This window comes from Heteronotia binoei, chromosome 3 (genome assembly GCF_032191835.1).
Source record: "Heteronotia binoei isolate CCM8104 ecotype False Entrance Well chromosome 3, APGP_CSIRO_Hbin_v1, whole genome shotgun sequence".
NCBI lineage: Eukaryota > Metazoa > Chordata > Lepidosauria > Squamata > Gekkonidae > Heteronotia > Heteronotia binoei.
Genome location: NC_083225.1, coordinates 192574602 through 192601974, shown reverse-complemented (window position 1 = coordinate 192601974; position 27373 = coordinate 192574602). Strand labels below are relative to the sequence as shown.

At 52.0% G+C, this 27373-nt stretch overlaps 1 protein-coding gene across 1 annotated transcript in view; it reads left to right on the top strand.

Annotated features, from left to right (window-relative positions):
• The window catches only part of POLD3 (DNA polymerase delta 3, accessory subunit), a 50169-nt gene extending 36526 nt beyond the window's left edge, over nt 1–13643 (top strand). The window contains exons 10-12 of the mRNA XM_060235213.1: nt 2575–2663; nt 10350–10428; nt 11722–13643. Of these exons, the coding sequence (XP_060091196.1) occupies nt 2575–2663; nt 10350–10428; nt 11722–11924 (371 nt within the window). The 3' untranslated portion in view covers nt 11925–13643. The remainder of the gene's footprint in view (nt 1–2574; nt 2664–10349; nt 10429–11721) is intronic.
• The last annotated feature ends 13730 nt before the right edge of the window (nt 13644–27373 follow it).

Sequence of the window (27373 nt, the reverse complement as noted above, 5' to 3'; positions counted from 1 at the left end):
ACAGTGTGCGGTTGCAATAAAAAAGGCCAGCGCCATGCTGGGGATTATTAGGAAGGGAACTGAAAACAAATCAGCCAGTATCATAATGCCCCTGTGAAGCTGCAGCTGCAAGTGGAGGAGTGGGGAATCAAACCCGGTTCTCCCAGAGAAGAGAGCTCTGGCTGACCCAAGGCCATTCCAGCAGCTGCAAGTGGAGGAGTGGGGAATCAAACCCGGTCCTCCCAGAGAAGAGAGCTATGGCTGACCCAAGGCCATTCCAGCAGGTCAAGTGGAGGAGTGGGGAATCAAACCCGGTTCTCCCAGAGAAGAGAGCTCTGGCTGACCCAAGGCCATTCCAGCAGCTGCAAGTGGAGGAGTGGGGAATCAAACCCGGTCCTCCCAGAGAAGAGAGCTATGGCTGACCCAAGGCCATTCCAGCAGGTCAAGTGGAGGAGTGGGGAATCAAACCCGGTTCTCCCAGAGAAGAGAGCTCTGGCTGACCCAAGGCCATTCCAGCAGCTGCAAGTGGAGGAGTGGGGAATCAAATCCAGTTCTCCCAGAGAAGAGAGCTCTGGCTGACCCAAGGCCATAAGAATCCACACACTTAACCACTACACCAAACTGGCTCTTTGCATATTAGACTGCACCCCCCTGATGTAGCCAATCCTCCTGGAGCTTAGAGTAGGCCCTGTACGAAGAGCCCTGCAAGCTCCCGGAGGATTGGCTACAATCAGGGGTGTGGTGGCCTTATATGCAAAGGAGTTCCTGCTACAAAAAAACCCCTCTGCCTAGGAACAATGGATTACATTTTTGAAGAAGGTGAATAAATGCTTTCAAGAGTTATTTTATTTTTTATTTATTTATTTGTAATTTATATCCCGCCCTTCCCACCAAGTGGCTCAGGGCGGCTTACAACATGTAAAATCTAACATAAAAATATAAAATTATGCATAAAAATGTATCATGCACAATTTACCTACTAAAAATCTAGACATCACATAGTTATACTTAAAACATTCAAGACATACGGCGGTCTTACAGCTACACTCAGTTTCAGTTTCAGTGCTGGTTAGTTGTAGGCCAGCCGGAAGAGGACTGTCTTACAGGCCCTGTGGAATTGAACAAGGTCCCGCAGGGCCCTTACCTCTTCCAGCAGCTGGTTCCACCAGGACGGGGCCATTACAGAGAAGGCCTTGTCCCTTGTGGTTTTCAATCGGGCTTCCTTTGGCCCGGGGACAACCAGGAGATTTTGAGTTCCTGATCTCGGTACTCTCTGGGGAACGTGTGGGGAGAGACGGTCGTTCAAGTAGGCAGGTCCTAGGCCATATCGGCCATATGTTTTAATGTGCTTCTAGTGAGCAGAGGAGATTATACAGTGTTGCCTGTACTGACGGAGACTGCTGTCTCACCCGCTTTTTAAAACACGATTCCTTTATTTGCTGCTGTCATACATAGTCTGCTGCTTCTCTCCCAGGCAGATGGCCCAGTTAGAGCCGGATCCTTGCGTAAGTCCATGAGACTGGCATGCTTGCCTGCCTCTGCATAACAACCCTTGGGCCAGTCCAAGACTCTTGGCCTCACCTACGTTTCGCCAGCAACTTTGACTGGCATCCTCAGAGGTGTAACCCAGTTCTCTCTGGGTCAAATTGAGAAGAAGATGGCAGGCAGGTAATTTATATCTACTCAGGCAGGTGGGGTAGGGCTGAGTCATTCTCTTGTGGTAGTTTCCAGGGCTGCGACATGCTAATGCTCACAGTACAACTGTCACGTTCTCAGGGTGCAGGCAGGAAGGAGTCCAAACCCAGTCCGAGGTCACAGTCCAGGAAGTCAAGCAGGAGCCAAGTCACCAAAGCAAAATCACAAACCAGAATCAGAAGTCCAAAAGCCAAAGGGTCAGGGTGCCAAGGAATTCAAGCAGGTCAGGAATCAGGAGGGAGCGTGGATGCAAGCCGGAGAATTGACTTGTTGCTACCACAAGGTTACCAGGTCCTGGGTGGGAGCTATATGGGAGTCTCAATCAGCCTGCTCCTTGGGTGGCAGCGACTCAGCTAGAACTCGGGGCTGAGAGATCTGAAGCATCGGCGTGCCTCATGTCTCTGCTCTGAAAGTGCTTTCCGGAGCCTGCTTCGAACTCTTGAGATGGGAGGGGGAGAGCTTGGAGGAGATTGATCGTCAACAGCTGACACTGGTGCCTGTAATGTGGGGAGAGTGGTTGATGGGCCAGCTGCTGGTTGTTTGGCTGAGGAACTGACTGGCAACTGGCTGGAATTGACTTGTTGCTTCCACAAGGTTACCAGGTTCTGGGTGGGAGTTATATGGGAGCCTCAGTCAGCCTGCTTCCTGGGTGGCAGCGACTCCGCTAGAACTCAGGGCTGAGAGATCTGAAGCATCGGCGTGCCTCATGTCTCCGCTCTGAAATTGCTATCCAGACTCTGCTTCAAACTCTTGAGATGGGAGGGGGAGAGCTTGGAGGAAATGGTTGTTCAGCTGAGGAACTGGCTGGCAATTCTTCCAGGTCTGTTAACCCTTCCAGCTCCCCCTCGTCAGGGCTCATGACGGGGTAGGAAATAAAATTGTACTCCTTTCTTCACGCAGATGTTCCAGCAACATCCGTAACCCCTGAAGCAAAAGAGCTTTCGCCTGAGCCAGTCCTGGAGGTGGAGCTGGCCCACGAGCCCACGGAGGTGAGCGTCCATCAGTGTTCCCTCTAAGCTGAGTGAGCATGAGCTAGCTCACAGATTATTAGCCTCCTGGTCACACGTTAAGAACATGAGAAGCCATATTGGATCAGGCCAATGGCTCATCCAGTCCAACACTCTGGGTCACATAAGAACGTAAGAGAAGCCCTGTTGGATCAGGCCAATGGCCCATCCAGTGCAACACTCTGGGTCACATAAGAACATAAGAGAAGCCCTGTTGGATCAGGCCAGTGGCCCATCCAGTCCAACACTCTGGGTCACATAAGAACGTAAGAGAAGCCCTGTTGGATCAGGCCAGTGGCCCCTCCAGTCCAACACTCTGGGTCACATAAGAACATAAGAGAAGCCCTGTTGGATCAGGCCAGTGGCCCCTCCAGTCCAACATTCTGTGTCACATAAGAACCTAAGAGAAGCCCTGTTGGATCAGGCCAATGGCCCCTCCAGTCCAACATTCTGTGTCACATAAGAACATAAGAGAAGCCATGTTGGATGAGGCCAGTGGCCCCTCCAGTCCAACATTCTGTGTCACATAAGAGAAGCCATGTTGGATCAGGCCAATGGCTCATCCAGTCCAACACTCTGTGTCACAAAAGAACATAAGAGAAGCCATCTTGGATCAGGCCAATGGCCCATCCAGTCCAACACTCTGTGTCACATAAGAACATAAGAGAAGCCATGCTGGATCAGGCCAATGGCCCATCCAGTCCAACACTCTGTGTCACAAAAGAACATAAGAGAAGCCATGTTGGATCAGGCCAATGGCCCATCCCGTCCAACATTCTGTGTCACATAAGAACATAAGAGAAGCCCTGTTGGATGAGGCCAGTGGCCCATCCAGTCCAACACTCTGTGTCACATAAGAACATAAGAGAAGCCATGTTGGATGAGGCCAGTGGCCCCTCCAGTCCAACATTCTGTGTCACATAAGAGAAGCCATGTTGGATCAGGCCAATGGCTCATCCAGTCCAACACTCTGTGTCACAAAAGAACATAAGAGAAGCCATCTTGGATCAGGCCAATGGCCCATCCAGTCCAACACTCTGTGTCACATAAGAACATAAGAGAAGCCATGCTGGATCAGGCCAATGGCCCATCCAGTCCAACACTCTGTGTCACAAAAGAACATAAGAGAAGCCATGTTGGATCAGGCCAATGGCCCATCCCGTCCAACACTCTGTGTCACATAAGAACATAAGAGAAGCCCTGTTGGATCAGGCCAATGGCCCCTCCAGTCCAACACTCTGTGTCACATAAGAACATAAGAGAAGCCCTGTTGGATCAGGCCAATGGCCCCTCCAGTCCAACACTCTGTGTCACATAAGAACATAAGAGAAGCCATGTTGGATCAGGCCAATGGCTCATCCAGTCCAACACTCTGTGTCACATAAGAGAAGCCATGTAGGATCAGGCCAGTGGCCCCTCCAGTCCAACACTCTGGGTCACATAAGAACATAAGAGAAGTCATGTTGGATCAGGCCAGTGGCCCCTCCAGTCCAACACTCTGTGTCACATAAGAGAAGCCATGTAGGATCAGGCCAGTGGCCCATCCAGTCCAACACTCTGGGTCACATAAGAACATAAGAGAAGTCATGTTGGATCAGGCCAGTGGCCCCTCCAGTCCAACACTCTGTGTCACATAAGAACATAAGAGAAGCCCTGTTGGATCAGGCCAGTGGCCCCTCCAGTCCAACACTCTGTGTCACATAAGAATATAAGAGAAGCCCTGTTGGATCAGGCCAGTGGCCCCTCCAGTCCAACACTCTGTGTCACATAAGAACATAAGAGAAGCCATGTTGGATCAGGCCAGTGGCCCCTCCAGTCCAACACTCTGTGTCACATATGAACATAAGAGAAGCCCTGTTGGATCAGGCCAGTGGCCCATCCAGTCCAACCCTCTGTGTCACATAAGAACATAAGAGAAGCCCTGTTGGATGAGGCCAGTGGCCCCTCCAGTCCAACATTCTGTGTCACATAAGAACATAAGAGAAGCCCTGTTGGATGAGGCCAGTGGCCCCACCAGTCCAACATTCTGTGTCACATAAGAACATAAGAGAAGCCCTGTTGGATGAGGCCAGTGGCCCATCCAGTCCAACACTCTGTGTCACATAAGAACATAAGAGAAGCCATGTTGGATGAGGCCAGTGGCCCCTCCAGTCCAACATTCTGTGTCACATAAGAACATAAGAGAAGCCCTGTTGGATGAGGCCAGTGGCCCATCCAGTCCAACACTCTGTGTCACATAAGAACATAAGAGAAGCCATGTTGGATGAGGCCAGTGGCCCCTCCAGTCCAACATTCTGTGTCACATAAGAGAAGCCATGTTGGATCAGGCCAATGGCTCATCCAGTCCAACACTCTGTGTCACAAAAGAACATAAGAGAAGCCATCTTGGATCAGGCCAATGGCCCATCCAGTCCAACACTCTGTGTCACATAAGAACATAAGAGAAGCCATGCTGGATCAGGCCAATGGCCCATCCAGTCCAACACTCTGTGTCACAAAAGAACATAAGAGAAGCCATGTTGGATCAGGCCAATGGCCCATCCCGTCCAACACTCTGTGTCACATAAGAACATAAGAGAAGCCCTGTTGGATCAGGCCAATGGCCCCTCCAGTCCAACACTCTGTGTCACATAAGAACATAAGAGAAGCCCTGTTGGATCAGGCCAATGGCCCCTCCAGTCCAACACTCTGTGTCACATAAGAACATAAGAGAAGCCATGTTGGATCAGGCCAATGGCTCATCCAGTCCAACACTCTGTGTCACATAAGAGAAGCCATGTAGGATCAGGCCAGTGGCCCCTCCAGTCCAACACTCTGGGTCACATAAGAACATAAGAGAAGTCATGTTGGATCAGGCCAGTGGCCCCTCCAGTCCAACACTCTGTGTCACATAAGAGAAGCCATGTAGGATCAGGCCAGTGGCCCATCCAGTCCAACACTCTGGGTCACATAAGAACATAAGAGAAGTCATGTTGGATCAGGCCAGTGGCCCCTCCAGTCCAACACTCTGTGTCACATAAGAACATAAGAGAAGCCCTGTTGGATCAGGCCAGTGGCCCCTCCAGTCCAACACTCTGTGTCACATAAGAATATAAGAGAAGCCCTGTTGGATCAGGCCAGTGGCCCCTCCAGTCCAACACTCTGTGTCACATAAGAACATAAGAGAAGCCATGTTGGATCAGGCCAGTGGCCCCTCCAGTCCAACACTCTGTGTCACATATGAACATAAGAGAAGCCCTGTTGGATCAGGCCAGTGGCCCATCCAGTCCAACCCTCTGTGTCACATAAGAACATAAGAGAAGCCCTGTTGGATCAGGCCAGTGGCCCATCCAGTCCAACACTCTGTGTCACATTAGAACATAAGAGAAGCCCTGTAGGATCAGGCCAGTGGCCCCTCCAGTCCAACACTCTGTGTCACATAAGAATATAAGAGAAGCCCTGTTGGATCAGGCCAGTGGCCTCTCCAGTCCAACACTCTGTGTCACATAAGAACATATGAGAAGCCATCTTGGATCAGGCCAATGGCCCATCCAGTCCAACACTCTGTGTCACATAAGAACATAAGAGAAGCCATGCTGGATCAGGCCAATGGCCCATCCAGTCCAACACTCTGTGTCACAAAAGAACATAAGAGAAGCCATGTTGGATCAGGCCAATGGCCCATCCCGTCCAACATTCTGTGTCACATAAGAACATAAGAGAAGCCCTGTTGGATGAGGCCAGTGGCCCATCCAGTCCAACACTCTGTGTCACATAAGAACATAAGAGAAGCCATGTTGGATGAGGCCAGTGGCCCCTCCAGTCCAACATTCTGTGTCACATAAGAGAAGCCATGTTGGATCAGGCCAATGGCTCATCCAGTCCAACACTCTGTGTCACAAAAGAACATAAGAGAAGCCATCTTGGATCAGGCCAATGGCCCATCCAGTCCAACACTCTGTGTCACATAAGAACATAAGAGAAGCCATGCTGGATCAGGCCAATGGCCCATCCAGTCCAACACTCTGTGTCACAAAAGAACATAAGAGAAGCCATGTTGGATCAGGCCAATGGCCCATCCCGTCCAACACTCTGTGTCACATAAGAACATAAGAGAAGCCCTGTTGGATCAGGCCAATGGCCCCTCCAGTCCAACACTCTGTGTCACATAAGAACATAAGAGAAGCCCTGTTGGATCAGGCCAATGGCCCCTCCAGTCCAACACTCTGTGTCACATAAGAACATAAGAGAAGCCATGTTGGATCAGGCCAATGGCTCATCCAGTCCAACACTCTGTGTCACATAAGAGAAGCCATGTAGGATCAGGCCAGTGGCCCCTCCAGTCCAACACTCTGGGTCACATAAGAACATAAGAGAAGTCATGTTGGATCAGGCCAGTGGCCCCTCCAGTCCAACACTCTGTGTCACATAAGAGAAGCCATGTAGGATCAGGCCAGTGGCCCATCCAGTCCAACACTCTGGGTCACATAAGAACATAAGAGAAGTCATGTTGGATCAGGCCAGTGGCCCCTCCAGTCCAACACTCTGTGTCACATAAGAACATAAGAGAAGCCCTGTTGGATCAGGCCAGTGGCCCCTCCAGTCCAACACTCTGTGTCACATAAGAATATAAGAGAAGCCCTGTTGGATCAGGCCAGTGGCCCCTCCAGTCCAACACTCTGTGTCACATAAGAACATAAGAGAAGCCATGTTGGATCAGGCCAGTGGCCCCTCCAGTCCAACACTCTGTGTCACATATGAACATAAGAGAAGCCCTGTTGGATCAGGCCAGTGGCCCATCCAGTCCAACCCTCTGTGTCACATAAGAACATAAGAGAAGCCCTGTTGGATGAGGCCAGTGGCCCCTCCAGTCCAACATTCTGTGTCACATAAGAACATAAGAGAAGCCCTGTTGGATGAGGCCAGTGGCCCCACCAGTCCAACATTCTGTGTCACATAAGAACATAAGAGAAGCCCTGTTGGATGAGGCCAGTGGCCCATCCAGTCCAACACTCTGTGTCACATAAGAACATAAGAGAAGCCATGTTGGATGAGGCCAGTGGCCCCTCCAGTCCAACATTCTGTGTCACATAAGAACATAAGAGAAGCCCTGTTGGATGAGGCCAGTGGCCCATCCAGTCCAACACTCTGTGTCACATAAGAACATAAGAGAAGCCATGTTGGATGAGGCCAGTGGCCCCTCCAGTCCAACATTCTGTGTCACATAAGAGAAGCCATGTTGGATCAGGCCAATGGCTCATCCAGTCCAACACTCTGTGTCACAAAAGAACATAAGAGAAGCCATCTTGGATCAGGCCAATGGCCCATCCAGTCCAACACTCTGTGTCACATAAGAACATAAGAGAAGCCATGCTGGATCAGGCCAATGGCCCATCCAGTCCAACACTCTGTGTCACAAAAGAACATAAGAGAAGCCATGTTGGATCAGGCCAATGGCCCATCCCGTCCAACACTCTGTGTCACATAAGAACATAAGAGAAGCCCTGTTGGATCAGGCCAATGGCCCCTCCAGTCCAACACTCTGTGTCACATAAGAACATAAGAGAAGCCCTGTTGGATCAGGCCAATGGCCCCTCCAGTCCAACACTCTGTGTCACATAAGAACATAAGAGAAGCCATGTTGGATCAGGCCAATGGCTCATCCAGTCCAACACTCTGTGTCACATAAGAGAAGCCATGTAGGATCAGGCCAGTGGCCCCTCCAGTCCAACACTCTGGGTCACATAAGAACATAAGAGAAGTCATGTTGGATCAGGCCAGTGGCCCCTCCAGTCCAACACTCTGTGTCACATAAGAGAAGCCATGTAGGATCAGGCCAGTGGCCCATCCAGTCCAACACTCTGGGTCACATAAGAACATAAGAGAAGTCATGTTGGATCAGGCCAGTGGCCCCTCCAGTCCAACACTCTGTGTCACATAAGAACATAAGAGAAGCCCTGTTGGATCAGGCCAGTGGCCCCTCCAGTCCAACACTCTGTGTCACATAAGAATATAAGAGAAGCCCTGTTGGATCAGGCCAGTGGCCCCTCCAGTCCAACACTCTGTGTCACATAAGAACATAAGAGAAGCCATGTTGGATCAGGCCAGTGGCCCCTCCAGTCCAACACTCTGTGTCACATATGAACATAAGAGAAGCCCTGTTGGATCAGGCCAGTGGCCCATCCAGTCCAACCCTCTGTGTCACATAAGAACATAAGAGAAGCCCTGTTGGATCAGGCCAGTGGCCCATCCAGTCCAACACTCTGTGTCACATTAGAACATAAGAGAAGCCCTGTTGGATCAGGCCAGTGGCCCCTCCAGTCCAACACTCTGTGTCACATAAGAATATAAGAGAAGCCCTGTTGGATCAGGCCAGTGGCCTCTCCAGTCCAACACTCTGTGTCACATAAGAACATATGAGAAGCCCTGTTGGATCAGGCCAGTGGCCCCTCCATTCCAACCCTCTGTGTCACATAAGAACATAAGAGAAGCCATGTTGGATCAGGCCAGTGGCCCATCCAGTCCAACACTCTGTGTCACATAAGAACATAAGAGAAGCCCTGTTGGATCAGGCCAGTGGCCCCTCCAGTCCAACACTCTGTGTCACATAAGAATATAAGAGAAGCCCTGTTGGATCAGGCCAGTGGCCCATCCAGTCCAACACTCTGTGTCACATTAGAACATAAGAGAAGCCCTGTTGGATCAGGCCAGTGGCCCCTCCAGTCCAACACTCTGTGTCACATAAGAATATAAGAGAAGCCCTGTTGGATCAGGCCAGTGGCCTCTCCAGTCCAACACTCTGTGTCACATAAGAACATATGAGAAGCCCTGTTGGATCAGGCCAGTGGCCCCTCCATTCCAACCCTCTGTGTCACATAAGAACATAAGAGAAGCCCTGTTGGATCAGGCCAGTGGCCCATCCAGTCCAACACTCTGTGTCACATAAGAACATAAGAGAACCCTGTTGGATCAGGCCAGTGGCCCCTCCAGTCCAACACTCTGTGTCACATAAGAATATAAGAGAAACCCTGTTGGATCAGGCCACTGCCCCTCCAGTCCAACACTCTGTGTCACATAAGAATATAAGAGAAACCCTGTTGGATCAGGCCACTGCCCCTCCAGTCCAACACTCTGTGTCACATAAGAATATAAGAGAAGCCCTGTTGGATCAGGCCACTGCCCCTCCAGTCCAACACTCTGTGTCACATAAGAACATATGAGAAGCCCTGTTGGATCAGGCCAATGGCCCATCCAGTTGAACACTCTGTATCACACTGTGGCTAATAGCCAATAAAACCAGCACTGTGGTGGCAGCTCTAGTGGAATCAGTGTTAATTTAGTCTCCACAGCCAATCAGAAAAAGATGGCCCTATCCGTTTTCTAAAATCATTTGGTGAGTTCCATGAGAGGTGGAGCACCGTGTTGGGAACCCCCCGGTCCAGACGGTCTATCTGGCTAAGGTGCTTCCATCACATGGATTGTAAACTGCTCTGAGACTCTTGAGATTCAGAGTGAAGGGCGAGTATAAATCCAACATCTTCTTCAAGCCGAGCACCCCCGGTGGTGTGTGTGCCTTCTTTCCTTCCTGTGTTCCGAAGCACTTCCAAGAGCATCTTCGCCTCCTGGTCACTGTGGGGTCTGCGCCTTGTCCGCCATTCTCCCTCTTCATTCCTCTCTCTCTCCTCTCAGGCTCCAGCCGGAGGGAAGAAACGGAAACGCAAGCGAGTGCTGAAGTCCAAAACTTTCGTCGATGAGGAAGGCTGTATAGGTATGTTAGCTTGGTTCAGTGTGATCCTTTAATCTTAATGAGCTCCATTTAATTAACGGATTGAATTTTGGGCTCGTCACTTATCCCAGAGTAGTGTTTGGAAGACCCTGGCTTGGATGCTGGCTCTAACTCCATACTGTTCAGGATAGAGCGGGGGTGGCAAACTGTGGCTCGGGAGCCACATGTGGAGCTTTCACACACATTGTGTGGCTCTCAAAGCCCTCACCGCCCCATCAGCCGGCTTGGAGAAGGCATTCCTCTCTTTAAATCACTTCGCCAAGCCAGCTGGTGGCTTGGAGAATGCATTTAAAGTTAAAGATGTTTCTTTCCACCTGTCCCCATTTATTTTCCTCCCTCCTTCCTCCCTCCCTCCCTCCTTCCTTCCTTCCTCCTTCTTTCCTCCTCTCCCTCCCTCTCTCCTCCCTTCCTCCTTCTCTCCCTCCCTCTCTCCTTCCTTCCTTCCTCCTCTCCCTTCCTTCCTCCTTCTCTCCCTCCTCCCTCCCTCCTTCCTTCCTCCTTCTTTCCTCCTTCTCTCCCTCCCTCCCTTCTTCTCTCCCTCCTCCCTCCCTCTCTCCCTCCTTCCTTCCTCCTCTCCCTCCTTCCTTCCTCCTTCTCTCCCTCCTCCCTCCATCCCTCCTTCCTTCCTCCTCCCTTCCTCCTTCTCTCCCTTCCTCCCTTCCTCCTCTCCCTCCTCCCTTCCTCCTTCTCTCCCTCCCTCCTTCCTTCCTCCTCCTCTCCTCCTTCTCTCCCTTCCTCCTTCTCTCCCTCCTCTCCCTTCCTCCTTCTCTCCCTCCTCCCTTCCTCCTTCTCTCCCTCCTCTCTTCCTCCTTCTCTCCCTCCTCCCTCCCTCCTTCCTTCCTCCTTCTCTCCCTCCTTCCTTCCTCCTCCCTTCCTCCTTCTCTCCCTCCTCTCTTCCTCCTTCTCTCTCTCCTCCCTTCCTCCTTCCTTCCTCCTCTCCCTCCTTCCTTCCTCCTTCTCTCCCTCCTTCCTTCCTCCTTCTCTCCCTCCTTTCTTCCTCCTTCTCTCCCTCCTCCCTCCCTCCCTCCTTCCTTCCTCCTCCCTTCCTCCTTCTCTCCCTCCTCTCTTCCTGCTCTCCCTCCTCCCTTCCTCCTCTCTCTCCCTCCTTCCTTCCTCCTTCTCTCCCTCCTCCCTCCCTGCTTCCTTCCTCCTTCTCTCCCTTCCTCCCTCCCCCACACCCCCGGTATAGAGGTCGATCAGGGCTTCGCTGCAATGCCAAAGCCGGTCGACCGAGAGCCTTTCGTGCGCTGTAACCCCCTCTCCTTGTGTCCCCAGTGACCGAGAAGGTCTACGAGAGCGAGTCCTGCACGGACAGCGGAGAGGAGTTCCGGTCCAGGCCTGCCGCGGCCCACAAGCCCCTCCCTGCCAGGACTGCTAAGAAAGAGCCCAAAGAAGACAAGAAAGGCACAAAGAAGGGGGCGGCCACGCTCAAAGCCAACAAGCAAGCCTCCATCATGGGCTTTTTCCAGAAGAAGTGAACTGCAGCCGCCTGAAGGGGGCGCTGCAGAGTCGGTGACGGACTTCTGGACCTCTACTCCCCTGTGGACAGCAAACCCCATGGAAAACAGCTGCTGGAGGCGACTGGAGGAGCTCGGTTTTGAGTTTGCAGCTTTACTACACGATGGCCTTTTCGACTTCCTTTTTTAAAGGCCAGCCTTTGAGCCCCCCCCCCCCCCGGTCTAGGCTGGCCCCCCAAAAACAGATTGTCTCCTCCCATAGACTCGTCGCTACCATCTCTTCCCCCCACCCCTTTTCTTTTTCCTTCTCGGAATTGCTCGCCCCCTGCCCTTTGGAGGACCCGATGGCTGTTTCCACGGGTGAAGCCGCCACCTACCTCACGACCCCTTTAGGAGGAGAGCTTTTCAGGTCTCCCCGAGAGCTGAAAACCCCAGATGGAGGTTGGATGTCGTAATTCTGCAGTAAAACATGCCTCCCTTAAAACAAAACCTTGTGCGTGTGCGCAAGGACGGGGCGGGAGGAGCCGCCGGTCAGTTCTGCCTTAATTTCTGCCAGATTAACCCGCGATGGGTGTCCGCGTTAGTTCCCCACTTCAGCATCCGTCACGTCACTGCCCAGTCCAGCTGAAGGAAACAGTGAGCCTCTTCGGTTTTCTCGCTCCTGGTGCTGTGAACCGCGCCGGGAAAGCACCAGCTTTTCAGCAACGTTAAAAGGAACGGGAACTCCCCAAACCACCCGTTGCATCAGTTGTCTGTAGGAGAGAGGAGTGGATCGGATACCGGAAGAACCGTCTTCTAGGGAATGTCGGCACTGCGACAAGCCAGCTTGGTCCTCCGCCCCATGTCAAGTTTGATGGGCTCGAAAGGATTCTTGCTCTCCTGTCTGCAGCATCAGGACCTAACGCCAGGAATTAAGGAGGTGGACTTGGCTGGATCTCCTTTGGCGTCCCTGCTGCATCTTTCCGTCCTCCAAGGTGGAAATGGGAATGTCGGGGCTGTTCAACAGTGTTCAAGAGCCTGGCGTTTACCCGGCGGAGATAACCTTGAATTGCTGATGTCTTTTCAGTCTACAGACGGCTACAAGGTCGAAGGAGAAGGGGAGAGCAGGGTGTTGGTATTCAGATCCCAGAAGTGGAGAAAGATGTATTTCGGGGGTGTCCAACGGTAGCTCTCCAGATGTTTTTTTGCCTACAACTCCCATCAGCCCCGGCCATTGGCCATACTGGCTGGGGCTGATGGAGTTGTAGGGGGAAACCATCTGGAGAGCTACTGTTGGCCACCCCTATTTTATTCTAAAGGTTTGGGACTGCCGGCATCAAATCATCTGGAATCCATCTACAAGCGTTCCAGCTGCTGCCCAAAACTGAAATCTCTTTGGCCCTTTAACTCCCAGTCCCCCACACACACACACACACACCCAACTGTATGTCTTGTAAAAAGCAGCCCTACAGAAAAGATGATTTGGCATATAGAGTTCAGTGTAACAGCTGAGAAAGGATTTGTGTCCTTGGGGTGGCGTTTTGCGTTTTTAAAAATCTCTCCGTTTCATTGTTATGAACGAGGGATGTGGGCCTCCGGGGTAAGAAGGTGGGGAGCCTTGGTTTGGCTTTTTCTAAGTATTCTGCCTCTTCCTAAAATTTAAAATTAACACTGCCATGGGTTTTCCCCCCCTTTTATGTGCTCGGAAGTGTACGTTGGGGGAGGAAAGAAATGTGAAATAAAAAGACAATCTTTTTTGAATACTCTTTTTTTTCCTTCTCCCTCCTGGTCTGCCTAGAAAGCTGTAAAATATCGTCTAAAATATTTTCAGGTGGCATATTTAGAAGCATAGAGCTGCCCTCCTAGCGGTGAAGTGGCCAAGTTTGCAGATGACACTAAATTGTTCAGGGTGGTGAGAACCAGAGAGGATTGTGAGGCACTCCAAAGGGATCTGTTGAGGCTGGGTGAGTGGGCGTCAACGTGGCAGATGAGGTTCAGTGTGGCCAAATGCAAAGTAATGCACATTGGGGCCAAGAATCCCAGCTACAAATACAAGTTGATGGGGTGTGAACTGGCAGAGACTGACCAAGAGAGAGATCTTGGGGTCGTGGTAGATACTGAAAATGTCAAGACAGTATGCGTTTGCAATAAAAAAGGCCAATGCCATGCTGGGAAATATTAGGAAGGGAATTGAAAACAAATCAGCCAGTATCATACTGCCCCTGTATAAATCGATGAAGAAAGGTTAAAACGCTTGGGACTCTTTAGCTTGGAGAAACGCCAACTGCAGGGTGACATAGAGGTTTACAAGATTATGCCTGGGATGGAGAAAGTAGAGAAAGAAGTCCTTTTCTCCCTTTTTCACAATACAAGAATTCGTGGGCGTTCAATGAAATTGCTGAGCACTCGGGTTAGAACGGATAAAAGGAAGTCCTTCACCCAAAGGGTGATTAACATGTGGAATTCACTGCCACAGGAGGGTGGTGTGGCTACAAGCATAGCCAGCTTCAAGAGGGGATTGGATAAAAATATGGAGCAGAGGTCCATCAGTGACTATTAGCCACTGTGTCCTGGCCCATCCAGTCCAACACTCAGTGTCACTCACTGGCCAAAAAGCCAGGTACCATCAGGAGGTCCACCAGTGGGGCCAGGACACTAGAAGTCCTCCCACTGCCCCCCCCAAGCACTAAGAAGACAGACCATCACTGCCCAAGACATAAGAACATAAGAGAAGCCCTGTTGGATCAGGGCAGTGGCCCATCCAGTCCAACACTGTGTCGCACAGTGGCCAAAACACCCCAGGTGCCATCAGGAGGTCCACCAGTGGAGCCAGGACGCTAGAAGCCCTCCCACGCCCCCCCCCCAAAGCACCAAGAATACAGAGCATCACTGCCCCAGACAGAGAGTTCCGATGATAAGCTGTGGCTAACAGCCACTGATGGACCTCTACTCCAGATGTTGATCCAATCCCCCCTTGAAGCTGTCTGTGCTTGTAGCCGCCGCCACCTCCTGTGGCAGTGAATTCCACGTGTTCATCACCCTTTGGGTGAAGAAGGACTTCCTTTTATCCCTCCCTGCCCTCCCTTAGCCCAATTCCACAGAATCAGCATTGCTGTCAGATGGCCACTTAGCCTCTGCTTAAAATGCCTCCAGAGAAGGGGAGCCCGCCGCCTCTCGAGGAAGCCCGTCGTTCCATTATCCAACCGTAGCCTGCCGCCGTGTGCGGACAGCCCTTCCTTCAGGAGCTGGTGGAGCCGGGTTCCCCGTGCGGCGCTTTGACATCAAGGCCTGGCCTTTGTCCACCTGCCACGCACTTGGCTTTCTCGTTAATAGGAAGGTCAAGCTGTTTTCCTCCTCTGAGCTCTGGGAACCGCTCCAAGTTAACCTCCGGGTATGCTATCAGTAACCGAGGAGGTGTGTGTGGGGGAAGCCACTGGCTGCCCGAGGACAGAATAATTGCAGACTGGCCAGTCTAAAGCACCAGGCCGGGAACAGCGGGGACCCTTCTAGGAATCAGGGCTGACGCACGTTGACCGCAGCCTACGGGGGCTCGCTACAGGAGCAGTCGCAGGTCAAAGCCGGGAAGCTTCGTCAGGCCAGGGTAGGGGTCCGGGACCCCAAATCAGGTGGCCAGGCCTCCCTTGGGCTGGGACGGGATGGAAGAAGGGGCTGGAAGGTCAGGAGTGACGCACGCCGGTGGGAAGCGCGACCCTCGAAACCCCACCCAGCACGCAAGCGGCAGGCTCTGCTGGTGAAAGGCAAACTCTTGTTTTATCTCTAGAATGTTCTAAACGGGCCGTCTTGTCGGGGGCTCGGAGCTCAGGAAGGATTACGAGGGCTTGGGTCGATGGGCCCCCGTTCCTCCTGCCGGGCCTGAACTGGGCCCCACTCCCTCCTGAAAGGACGGCCATCAGCGAAGATGGATTCCTGCTTGGATGGATTCAGGGGGCTGGACGGATTCAGAGAGGAGAGGCCCGTCGATGAGTACCGGCTGCGGCACTTGGAGGGAACCTCCACAGTCAGGTGGCAAATGTCAATACGACTGCGAGGCCTTGGAACTAGAAGAAGGCTTGGTCTCTATGCCCTCCTCTTGACCACTGTGTGAGGCAGGATGCTGGACTAGATGGACCACGCCTGACCCGGCCGGGCTCTTCTGATGATCTTAGGAAAGCCTCAGCCTCTCTGCTCTGTGGCTGGGCCTCCAGAGTATGTGGTTGGCCACTGTGTGAGACAGGAGGCTGGCCTAGATGGACCCTCATTTGTCTGATCCAGCAGGGCTTTCTGATGTTCTTCTCAGGGGAAGGCCTCGGCCTCTCTGCCCTGTTCATTTGACCCTCCAGAGGAACTGGCTGGCCACTCTGTGAGACAGGAGGCTGGACTAGACGGACCTCCCTGGTCTGATCCAGCAGGGCTCTTCTGAGGTTCTTCTCAGGGGAAGGCCTCAGCCTCTCTGCCCTGTTGTTGGCCCTCCAGAGGGACTGGCTGGCCCCTGTGTGAGACTGGATGCTGGACTAGATAGACCCTCACTGGTCTGATCCAGCGATCCAGCAGGGCTTTCTGATGTTCTTCTCAGGGGAAGGCCTCGGCCTCTCTGCCCTGTTGTTGGCCCTCCAGAGGAACTGGCTGGCCACTCTGTGAGACAGGAGGCTGGACTAGACGGACCTCCCTGGTCTGATCCAGCAGGGCTCTTCTGAGGTTCTTCTCAGGGGAAGGCCTCAGCCTCTCTGCCCTGTTGTTGGCCCTCCAGAGGAACTGACTGGCCACTGTGTGAGACAGGATGCTGGACTGGATGGACCCTTCCTGGTCTGATCCAGCAGGGCTCTTCTGAGGTTCTTCTCAGGGCAACGCCTCAGCCTCTCTGCCCTGTTCTTGGCCCTCCAGAGGAACTGACTGGCCACTGGGTGAGATAGGAGGCTGGACTAGACGGACCCTCCCTGGTCTGATCCAGCAGGGCTCTTCTGAGGTTCTTCTCAGGGGAAGGCCTCCGCCTCTCTGTCCAGTTATTGGCCATCCAGAAGGACTGATGGCCCCTGTGTGAGAAAGAAGAAGATGATATTGGATTTATATCCCGCCCTCCACTCCGAAGAGTCTCAGAGCGGCTCACAATCTAACTCCCCCACAACAGACACCCTGTGAGGTGGGTGGGGGCTGAGAGGGCTCTCACAGCAGCTGCCCTTTCAAGAACAACCTCTGCCAGACCTATGGCTGACTCAAGGCCATTCCAGCAGCTGCAAGTGGAGGAGTTGGGAATCAGAGTCCACACACTTAAACACTACACCAAACTGGCTGCACCAAAGGAGGCTAGACTAAATGGCCTTGGCCTCTCTGCCCTGTTGCTGGCCCTCCAGAGGAACTGGTTGGCCACTGTGTGAGACAGGAGGCTGGACTAGATGGCCCCCTACTGGTCTGATCCACCCAGTATCATAATGGCTCTTATGGTGTGGCCTCAATTGGAGTACTGTGTACAATTCTGGTCACCACACCTCAAAAAAAAGATGTTATAGCATTGGAAAAGGTGCAGAAAAGGTTATAATGATTAACGGGATGGAACACCCTCTCTATGAAGAAAGGTTAGAGAAATGATGACTGAGGCTGCTGTATTGGACGGTCCATGATACAGGTTTACAAAATTATGCACGGGAGAAGAAGGTAGAGAAAGAATTCCTTTTCTCCCTTTCGCACAATCCAAGAATTGGTAGGCCCTCTGTGAAATGGATGAGCAGTAGGTTTAAAACAGATCCAAGGAATTGACCTGTGGAATTCACTGCTGCAGGAGGTGGTGGCAGCTACAAGCACAGACAGCTTCAAGAGAGGATTGGAGAAACATGGAGCAGAGTTCTGGCCGTGGCTATTAACCACAAGGTCTAGATGGAACGCTCTGTCTGGGGCAGGGATGCTCTGTATTCTTGGTGCTTGTTGGGGGGGCAAGAATGGGAGGGCTTCTGAAGTTCTGTCCCCATTAATGGACCTCCTGATGGCTCCTGGGATTTGGCCACTGCGCAGTGCAGAGTGTGGAACTGGATGGGCCATGGGCCTGATCCAACATGGCTTCTCTTGTGTTCTTATGTGACACAGAGTGTTGGACTGTTTGGGCCACTGGTCTGATCCAACATGGCTGCTCTTATGTCCTTATGTGACACAGAGTGTTGGACTGTTTGGGCCACTGGTCTGATCCAACATGGCTTCTCTTATGTCCTTATGTGACACAGAGTGTTGGACTGTTTGGGCCACTGGTCTGATCCAACATGGCTTCTCTTGTGTTCTTATGTGACACAGAGTGTTGGACTGTTTGGGCCACTGGTCTGATCCAACATGGCTTGTCTTGTGTTCTTATGTGACACAGAGTGTTGGACTTTTTGGGCCACTGGTCTGATCCAACATGACTTCTCTTATGTCCTTATGTGACACAGAGTGTTGGACTGTTTGGGCCACTGGTCTGATCCAACATGGCTTCTCTTGTGTTCTTATGTGACACAGAGTGTTGGACTGGAGGGGCCATTGGCCTGATCCAACAGGGCTCCTCTTATGTGACACAGAGTGTTGGACTGGAGGGGCCACTGGCCTGATCCAACAGGGCTTCCCTCATGTTCTTATGCGACACAGAGTGTTGGACTGGTTGGGCCCCTTGGCCTGATCCAACAGGGCTTCTCTTATGTTCTTATGTGACACAGAGTGTTGAACTGGATGGGGCATTTGCCTGATCCAACATAGCTTCTCTCATGTTCTTATGTGACACAGAGGGTTGGACTGGAGGGGCCACTGGCCTGATCCAACAGGGCTTCTCTTATGTTCTTATGTGACACAGAGTGTGGAACTGGATGGGCCATGGGCCTGATCCAACATGGCTTTTCTTATGTCTGGGGTGGCGATGCTCTTTATTCTGGCTTTTTGGGGGGGCAACAGAGGGAGGACTTTTGGACCCACTGGTGGACATTCCGATGGCACCTGAATGTTGGCCATTGTGTGACACAGAGCAGCCTACAAATCTTTCCTTCCCCCTCCCCACGACAGACACCCTGTGAGATAGGTGGGGCTGAGAGAGCTCTCCCAGAACGGCCCGTGAGCGGAACAGCCTTGAGAGAACTTGTGGCTGACCCAAGGTCACACCAGCAGGTGCATGTGAAGAAGTGGGGAATCAAACCCAGTTCTCCCAGATAAGAGCTCTGGCTGACCCAAGGCCATTCCAGCAGCTGCAAGTGCAGGAGTGGGGAATCAAACCCGGTTCTCCCAGATAAGAGTCAGCGCACTTCACCATTACACCAGAGTGGCCCTCAAGAGTGTTAGACTGGATGGGCCATTGGCCTGATCCAACATGGCTTCTCTTATGTGACACAGAGTGTCGGACTGGATGGGCCATTGGCCTGATCCAACATGGCTTCTCTTATGTTCTTATGTGACACAGAGTGTCGGACTGGATGGGCCATTGGCCTGATCCAACATGGCTTCTCTTGTGTTCTTATGTGACACAGAGTGTTGGACTGGAGGAGCCACTGGCCTGATCCAACAGGGCTTCTCTTATGTTCTTATGTGACACAGAGTGTTGGACTGGAGGGCCATTGGCCTGAATCCAATAGGGCTTCTCTTTGCGACCCCATGGGCCAAGTCACATCTTCCACCATCCTCCAAGGTCTGTTCAAATTCGTGTTAGTTACATCAGTAACGCTGTCCAGCCATCTCTTTTGCCGCCCCCCTTCTTCTTTTGCCTTCTGTCTTTCCCAGCATCGGGGTCTTCTCCAGGGAGTGCTCCCTTCTCATTGGGTGGCCAAAGTATTGGAGCTTCAGCTTCAGCCTCTGACCTTCCAGGGAACAGTCTTGGGTTGATTTCCCTTAGGACTGACTGATTGGATCTTCTTGCTGTCCAAGGGACTCTCAAGAGTCTTTTCCAGGGAGTGCTCCCTTCTCCTTTGGTGGGCAAAGTATTTGAGCTTCAGCATCTGACCTTCCAGGGAACAGTCTGGGTTGATTTCCCTTAGGACTGACTGATTGGATCTTCTTCCAATCCAAGGGACTCTCAAGTCTTCTCCAGGGAGTGCTCCCTTCTCATTGGGTGGCCAAAGTCTTTGAGCTTCAGCTTCAGCATCTGACCTTCCAGGGAACAGTCTGGGTTGATTTCCCTTAGGACTGACTGATTGGATCTTCTTGCAGTCCAAGGGACTCTCAAGAGTCTTCTCCAGGGAGTGCTCCCTTCTCATTTGGCAGCCAAAGTATTTGAGCTTCAGCTTCAGCAGCTGACCTTCCATGGAACAGTCAGGGTTGATTTCCCTTAGGACTGACTGACTGGATCTTCTTGCAATCCAAGGGGCTTTCAAGAGTCTTCTCCAGGGAGTGCTCCCTTCTCATTTGGTGGCCAAAGTATTGCAGCTTCAGCTTTAGCATCTGACCTTCCAGGGAACAGTCTGGGTTGATTTCCCTTAGGACTGACTGATTTGATCTTCTTGCAGTCCAAGGGACTCTCAAGAGTCTTCTCCAGGGAGTGCTCCCTTCTCATTGGTGGCCAAAGTATTTAAGCTTCCGCTTCAGCATCTGACCTTCCAGGGAACAGTCAGGGTTGATTTCCCTTAGGACTGACTGATTGGATCAAGATTCTTCTCCAAGCTGATACCTTTTGCCAAACGAGAAATGGCTGTTCTCCCAAGCCTCTCCTAGCAAGAACCTCGGGGTTGTTTTTTTTTTGGGGGGGGGGGGGGGGTAATTAAAAAACCACCCAATAAATTAAATTACAAAGGCCCGGCTTGCCAGGCCTTCTTGATTGCCTCGTTCGGAAACAACTGGCTGGAGGGATGCAAGAAACTAGAAAGAAGATCAGCGGCTGCCAACAACATTAAAGGAAGAATCCAGGTTTTCTCGTGCCCGGCGTTGCGCAATCGGCCAGGTGCAACGCAAGGCAGAGAGGCAGGTGGAGCATCATGGTCTGGGGTTACAGCCCTCTAAGAATTTACTAGCTGGAAGGCCTTGGAAAGAACAAGAGAGCCCATGTTTTGTGCTTGTTGCCGTATCTCCCGAGCTCTGAATGGCTTCCATCGCAATACTGCCAAAATTGTACATTCAAAGGAATTTGTATCATATCCTTAGACGAACATCCGTACAAAGGCAGGTTGGCATTTTGAATGTTGTTGAATAGGGGTTTAAGAACATAAGAGAAGCCATGTTGGATCAGGCCAACGGCCCATCAAGTCCAACACTCTGTGTCACACAGTGGCAAAAAATGTTATATACACACATACACTGTGGCTAATAGCCACTGATGGACCAGTGCTCCATATTTTTATCTAAACCCCTCTTGAAGGTGGCTATTTGATGCACGAGGAGACGGGTAGCAGTGAATCAAGCTCTTTTATCGGGATTAAAAAGGTAAAGGTGGTCCCCTGTGCAAGCACCAGCCAGTTTGATGTAGTGGTTAAGTGTCCGGGTTTGATTCCCCACTCCTCCACTTGCACCTGCTGGAATGGCCTTGGGTCAGCCATAGCCCTGGCAGAGGTTGTCCTTGAAAGGGCAGCTGCTGTGAGAGCCCTCTCCAGCCCCACCCACCTCACAGGGTGTCTGTTGTGAGGGAGGAAGGGAAAGGAGATTGTGAGCCGCTCTGAGACTCTTCGGAGTGGAGGGCGGGATATAAATCCAATATCTTCTTCATCTTCTTCGTTTCCAACGCTGGGGTGACGTTGCTTTCACAACGTTTTCACGGCAGACTTTTTACGGGGTGCTTTGCCATTGCCTTCCCCAGTCTTTTACACTTTCCCCCCAGCAAGCTGGGGACTCATTTTACCGACCGCGGAAGGATGGAAGGCTGAGTTAACCTCGAGCCGGCTACCTGAACCAGCTTCCGCTGGGATTGAACTCAGGTCGTGAGCAGAGGGCTCCGACTGCAATACTGCAGCTTTACCACTCTGCGCCACGGGCAGCATGGTAATAAGCAGACTAAGTCGACGGAACTGGGCCAAATATAGACACTCGGGGTGGGTTTCTAGCAGGAGCTCCTTTGCATACTAGGCCACACACCCCTGATGTAGCCAATCCTCCAAGAGCTGACAAGGTTCTCTTTTGTAAGCTCTTGGAGGATTGGCTATGTCAGGGGTGTGTGGCCTAATATGCAAAGGAGCTCCTGCTAGCATTCCACCCCCGTATACACTGCAAAGTTCCCGTGCTAGAACACCATTGAGTCATTTGAACCAGCAGGGGGCTGGTGATTGGTCAAGGGAAGCAGAGATTTCGATCCTGCTGCCCGTTGTTCCCAGTCCCCAAGCTCAGTTCATACTGAAGTCCACAAACTGAAGTCCACCTACACAACAAATGTGGACTCGCTTCGTCCCTCGGGTCCATCCTCATCATCCGAGCAGCCTTCCCTTCGATGCGACAAGAATATGATTCCCTGTGCAGAGAGAGAATTCATCTGCTGCACGGAAACACAAATGCTGCTAGAACTCGGGGTCATTGGGGTGAAGCCATGGAATGAAGTATTTCTTTACAACGACGGTGAGGGGCAGGCCTCGGATCCAGCAGGAGCTCACTGGAGCGCAGCTCCTGAACCTTTCTGAGCGTTCCTCCTCTTTCCCACCTACCTTGTCCATTGAATAGGAGGTGCAGCTGCATAACGATCCTTGGATTAGGAGAGCAGACAGACAGACAGCCACCAGGGGCTCTGCCATGCCCCCAGAAGCCCTCATTAACCCCTTTCTCCACTTCTTATGTGATTTTGGGTGGTGGGTGACTTGCTGACCTTTTGACTGTGCGGGGGGGGGGGGAAGCCCAGGAAAGCCCCAGGTGAGTGAGGCCTGCTTGGGCTGGCTGGATCTCTAGCCAGCCCAAGCAGGCCTCGCTCACCCAGGGCTCTCCTTTCTTGCAGAGGGTTGCTTTTGGCTGGTGGGGGCGGTGGCATATGCTAATGAGTTGTGCTAATGAGCTCCATCACGTCTTTTTCTACAAAACGACCCTTAGTGAGGAGTCTGGAGACCAAGTCCTATGAGGAAAGGTTGAAGGAGCTGGGGATGTTTAGCCTGGAGAGGAGGCGGCTGAGAGGTGATAGGATCACCATCTTCAAGCCCTTGAAGGGCTGTCATATAGACAAGGGTGTGGAATTGTTTTGGTCTAGAGACCAAGTCCTATGAGGAAAGGCTGAAGGAGCTGGGGATGTTTAGCCTGGAGAGGAGGCGGCTGAGAGGTGATAGGATCACCATCTTCAAGTCCTTGAAGGGCTGTCTTATAGACAAGGGTGTGGAATTGTTTTCTGCTGCCGCAGAAGGTAGGAGCAGAACCAACGGGTTGAAATTAAATCAAAAGAGTTTCCGGATTAACATTAGAAGAAGAAGAGGATGATGATGAAGAAGATATTGGATTTATATCCCACCCCCCACTCCGCGGAGCCTCAGAGCGGCTCACAATCTCCTTTACCTTCCTACCCCACAACAGACACCCTGTGAAGTGGGCGGGGCTGGAGAGGGCTCTCTCAGCAGCTGCCCTTTCAAGGACAACCTCTGCCAGAGCTATGGCTGACCCAAGGCCATTCCAGCAGCTGCAAGTGGAGAAGAAGATATTGGATTGATATCCCACCCTCCATTCTGAATCTCAGAATGGCTCACAATCTCCTTTGCCTTCCTCCCCCACAACAGGGTGGGGCTGTGAGAGCTCTCCCAGCAGCTGCCCTTTCAAGGACAGCCTCTGCCAGAGCTCTGGCTGACCCAAGCCCATTCCAGCAGGTGCAAGTGGAGGAGTGGGGAATCAAACCCGGTTCTCCCAAATAAGAGTCCGCACACTTAACCACTACACCAAACTGGCTCTCCAGAACCTCCCAACGTTAGAGTGGTTCCTCAGTGGAACAGGCTTCCTCAGGACGTTTTTGGCCGCCTAGCAGCAATGCTGATTCCGTGAATTCGGCAGATCATGAGAAGGAGGGCAGGAAGGGCTGCATCAGTGTTTAGTTCTCCTGGTCCTTTCTTACCCACTCAGGGAAATGCTGATTGCCACTTCGGGTTCAGGAAGCAATTTTTCTCCAGGCCAATTTGGCCCAGGGATCCCGGAGGGTTTTTCTTTTCTTTCCTTTTTTGCCATCTTCTGGGCAAGTGGCACTGGATATGTTGGGGGTGATATTTGTGAGTTTCCTGCATTGCGAAGGGGGTTGGACTAGATGACCCTGGAGGCCCTTCCGACTCTAGGATTCGATGATTCTAACTGCTAGGGCTTTTTTTTTTTGGTAGCAGGAACTCCTTTGCAAATTAGGCCACGCCCCCTGATGTAGCCAATCCTCCAAGAGCTTACAGTAGGCCCTGTACTAAGATAGCCCTGTAAGCTCTTGGAGGATGGGCTTAGGGTTGTCAATCCCCAGGTGGGGGCAGGGGATCCCCCGGTTTGGAGACCCTCCCCCCGCTTCAGGGTCATCAGAAGCGGGGGGGAGGGGAGGGAAATGTCTTCTGGGAACTCTGTCATTCCCTATGGAGATTTATTCCCATAGAAAATCATGGAGAATTGATCCGCGGGTATCTGGGGCTCTATGGGGCCTGTTATTTGCGGTAGAGGCAGCAAATTTTCAGTATAGCATCTAGTGCCTCTCCCCAAAATACCCGCCAAGTTTCAAAAAGATTGGACCAGGGGGTCCAAATCTATGAGCCCCAAAAGAAGGTGCCCATATCCTTCATTATTTCCTATGGAAGGAAGGCATTGAAAAGGTGTGCCGTCCCTTGAAATGTGATGGCCAGAGCTCCCTTTGGAGTTCAATTATGCTTGTCACAGCCTTGATCTTGGCTCCAGCCCCAAAGTCTCCTGGCTTCACCCCCAAAGTCCCCGGATATTTCTTAGATTGGACTCGGCAACCCTAGATGGGTGACATCAGGAGGGCGTGGTCTAATATGCAAAGGAATTCCTGCTACCATTTAAAAAGCAAAGCCCTGCTGAATGCATTGTCTAGTGGAACTCTTGGCCCCAAGACTGTCCATTCGTGCTGGGCAAAAGAGTCCTACAAGAGACCCCCTCCCACCTGAGAGTTAACCACCATTCCTGAAGCTCTTGAGTGAAGGAACCGGAGGGAAAGCAGAAACACTTCCGTCGCAAGGCTGGTTCCCCTCCCGGGCTTGCCAGTTACAAGGCGGGGTGCCTTGCCGAGTGCAGGTGTACAATGTTGCGCAATGTGCCCTTTCTCCGCTGTGCCAGGCCATGTTGTGGGTTGTCGGCGCCTCTATTGTTCTTGCTCCCGTTCCAGGTTCTCCACTGCATGGGGTGGGCTCGCGGGTGGGGTGTGGGCCTGGGAGTAGCATTCCGGCTTCTGGCTTGCAAACGGGGCTGGCAAGTCCCTCCGCTAAGGCAGTCGTAACTTTTGAATTCCATAAATGCCTCGTAAATATTGCAATTTTCGATGCGAAGAAGAAGAGAAGATGATGATGATGATGATGATGATGATGATGATGATGATGATGATGATGATGATGAACATAAGAGAAGCCATGTTGGATCAGGCCAATGGCCCATCCAGTCCAACATTCTATGTCACATAAGAGCATCAGAGAAGCCATGTTGGATCAGGCCAATGGCCATCCAGTCCAACACTCTGTGTCACATAAGAGAAGCCATGTTGGATCAGGCCAGTGGCCCATCCAGTCCAACACTCTGTGTCACAGAAGAACATAAGAGAAGCCATGTTGGATCAGGCCAATGGCCCATCCAGTCCAACACTCTGTGTCACAGAAGAACATAAGAGAAGCCATGTTGGATCAGGCCAATGGCCCATCCAGTCCAACACTCTCTGTCACAGAAGAACATAAGAGAAGCCATGTTGGATCAGGCCAATGGCCTGTCCAGTCCAACACTCTGTGTCACACAGTGACCCTGCTTAGCTTCCAAGATAATACTATCCTAGGCCATCCAGGTCACGGCAAGAGACATTCAGAGGTGGTCCACCATTGAAGAAGAAGAAGAAGATATTGGATTTCTATCCCGCCCTCCACTCCGAAGAGTCTCAGAGCGGCTCACAATCTCCTTTATCTTCCTCCCCCACAACAGATACCCTGTGAGGTGGGTGGGGCTGAGAGGGCTCTCACAGCAGCTGCCCTTTCAAGGACAACCTCTGCCAGAGATATGGCTGACCCAAGGCCATGCCAGCAGGTGCAAGTGGAGGAGTGGGGAATCAAACCCGGTTCTCCCAGATAAAAGTCCGCACACTTAACCACTACACCAAACTGGCTCTCCTGCCTCTGCGTAGCAACTCTGGTCTTCCTCGGACGTCTTCCATCTGAATACCAATCAGGGTTGACCCTGCTCACGTTCCAAGATATAATGGGATCAGGCTAGCCTGGGCCATCCAGGTTAGGGCAGGAGAGTCCTAACCAATGGCAACACTCTTTAGCTTCTGAGATCTATTAATATCAGGTCAGCCTGGTCCACCCAGGACAGAATGCAGCATCTGTATCAAGTGGAAAATACTCAAGGATAGAATGCTTTGGGAGTTCCACCATTGTCCTACTTTCCACACAATCACACCTGGACCGTTTCTGTTGCTCCGTCTGTCTGAGCTTGTTTCGAAGCAAGTTGCGTGACAGAGAGCTCTTGTTAGGTGGAAAATTGCTGCAAGAAGCACCTTGATGGGGAGGGCTGTTGGTCTGGGAGGGGAGGGAACGGAGGAGCAAAGGGAGAACAAAGCCACAGAGCTAAACTCAGCATGCTTCTGCTCCTGTCAGCAGAAGGTTCGGTGGCGTCTGGCCAGCGGTGCCTCGCTCACATCAGTCATGCTGCAGGAAAGATCTTGGCTCCTGGGTCACGCTTCATGTACCTGTTCGGGCACCTCCTGGCAGTCAAAGCTCTGGCACATGGAATGGCGTGGAAAACCTACATGGGACGGCCAGTGAGCTGAAGGAGTAGGTTGCATAAGAACAGGCCAGGGTTGTTTGGTATTTGGGGGCGTATGTGTTGTAGGGCAAGGGACAGAGGGGTGAAGAGAAGGACAAAGAGGAAGCCCAGGGTGGTGGATACTCATCTCTTCTACAAGGCTGGATGAACACCTGGAATTCACTGCCACGGGAGGTGGTGGTGGCTACAAGCACAGCCAGCTTCAAGAGGGGATTGGATAAGCATCTGGAGAAGAGGTCCATCAGTGGCTATTAGCCACAGGGTATTGTTGGAACTCTCTGTCTGGGGCAGTGATGCTCTGTATGTTTGGTGCTTGGGGAGGTGGCAACAGTGGGAGGGCTTCTAGTGTCCTGGCCCCACTGATAGACGTCCTGCTGGCACCTGGTTCTTTCTGTGTGACAGATTGTTGGACTCGGTGGGCCACTGGCCTGATCCAACATGGCTTCTCTTATGTTCTTATGTGACACAGAGTGTTGGACTGGATGGGCCACTGGCCTGATCCAACATGGCTTCTCTTAGGTTCTTATGTGACACAGAGTGTTGGACTGGATGGGCCACTGGCCTGATCCAACAGGGCTTCTCTTATGTTCTTATGTGACACAGAGTGTTGGACTGGATGGGCCACTGGCCTGATCCAACGTGGCTTCCCTTATGTTCTTATGTGA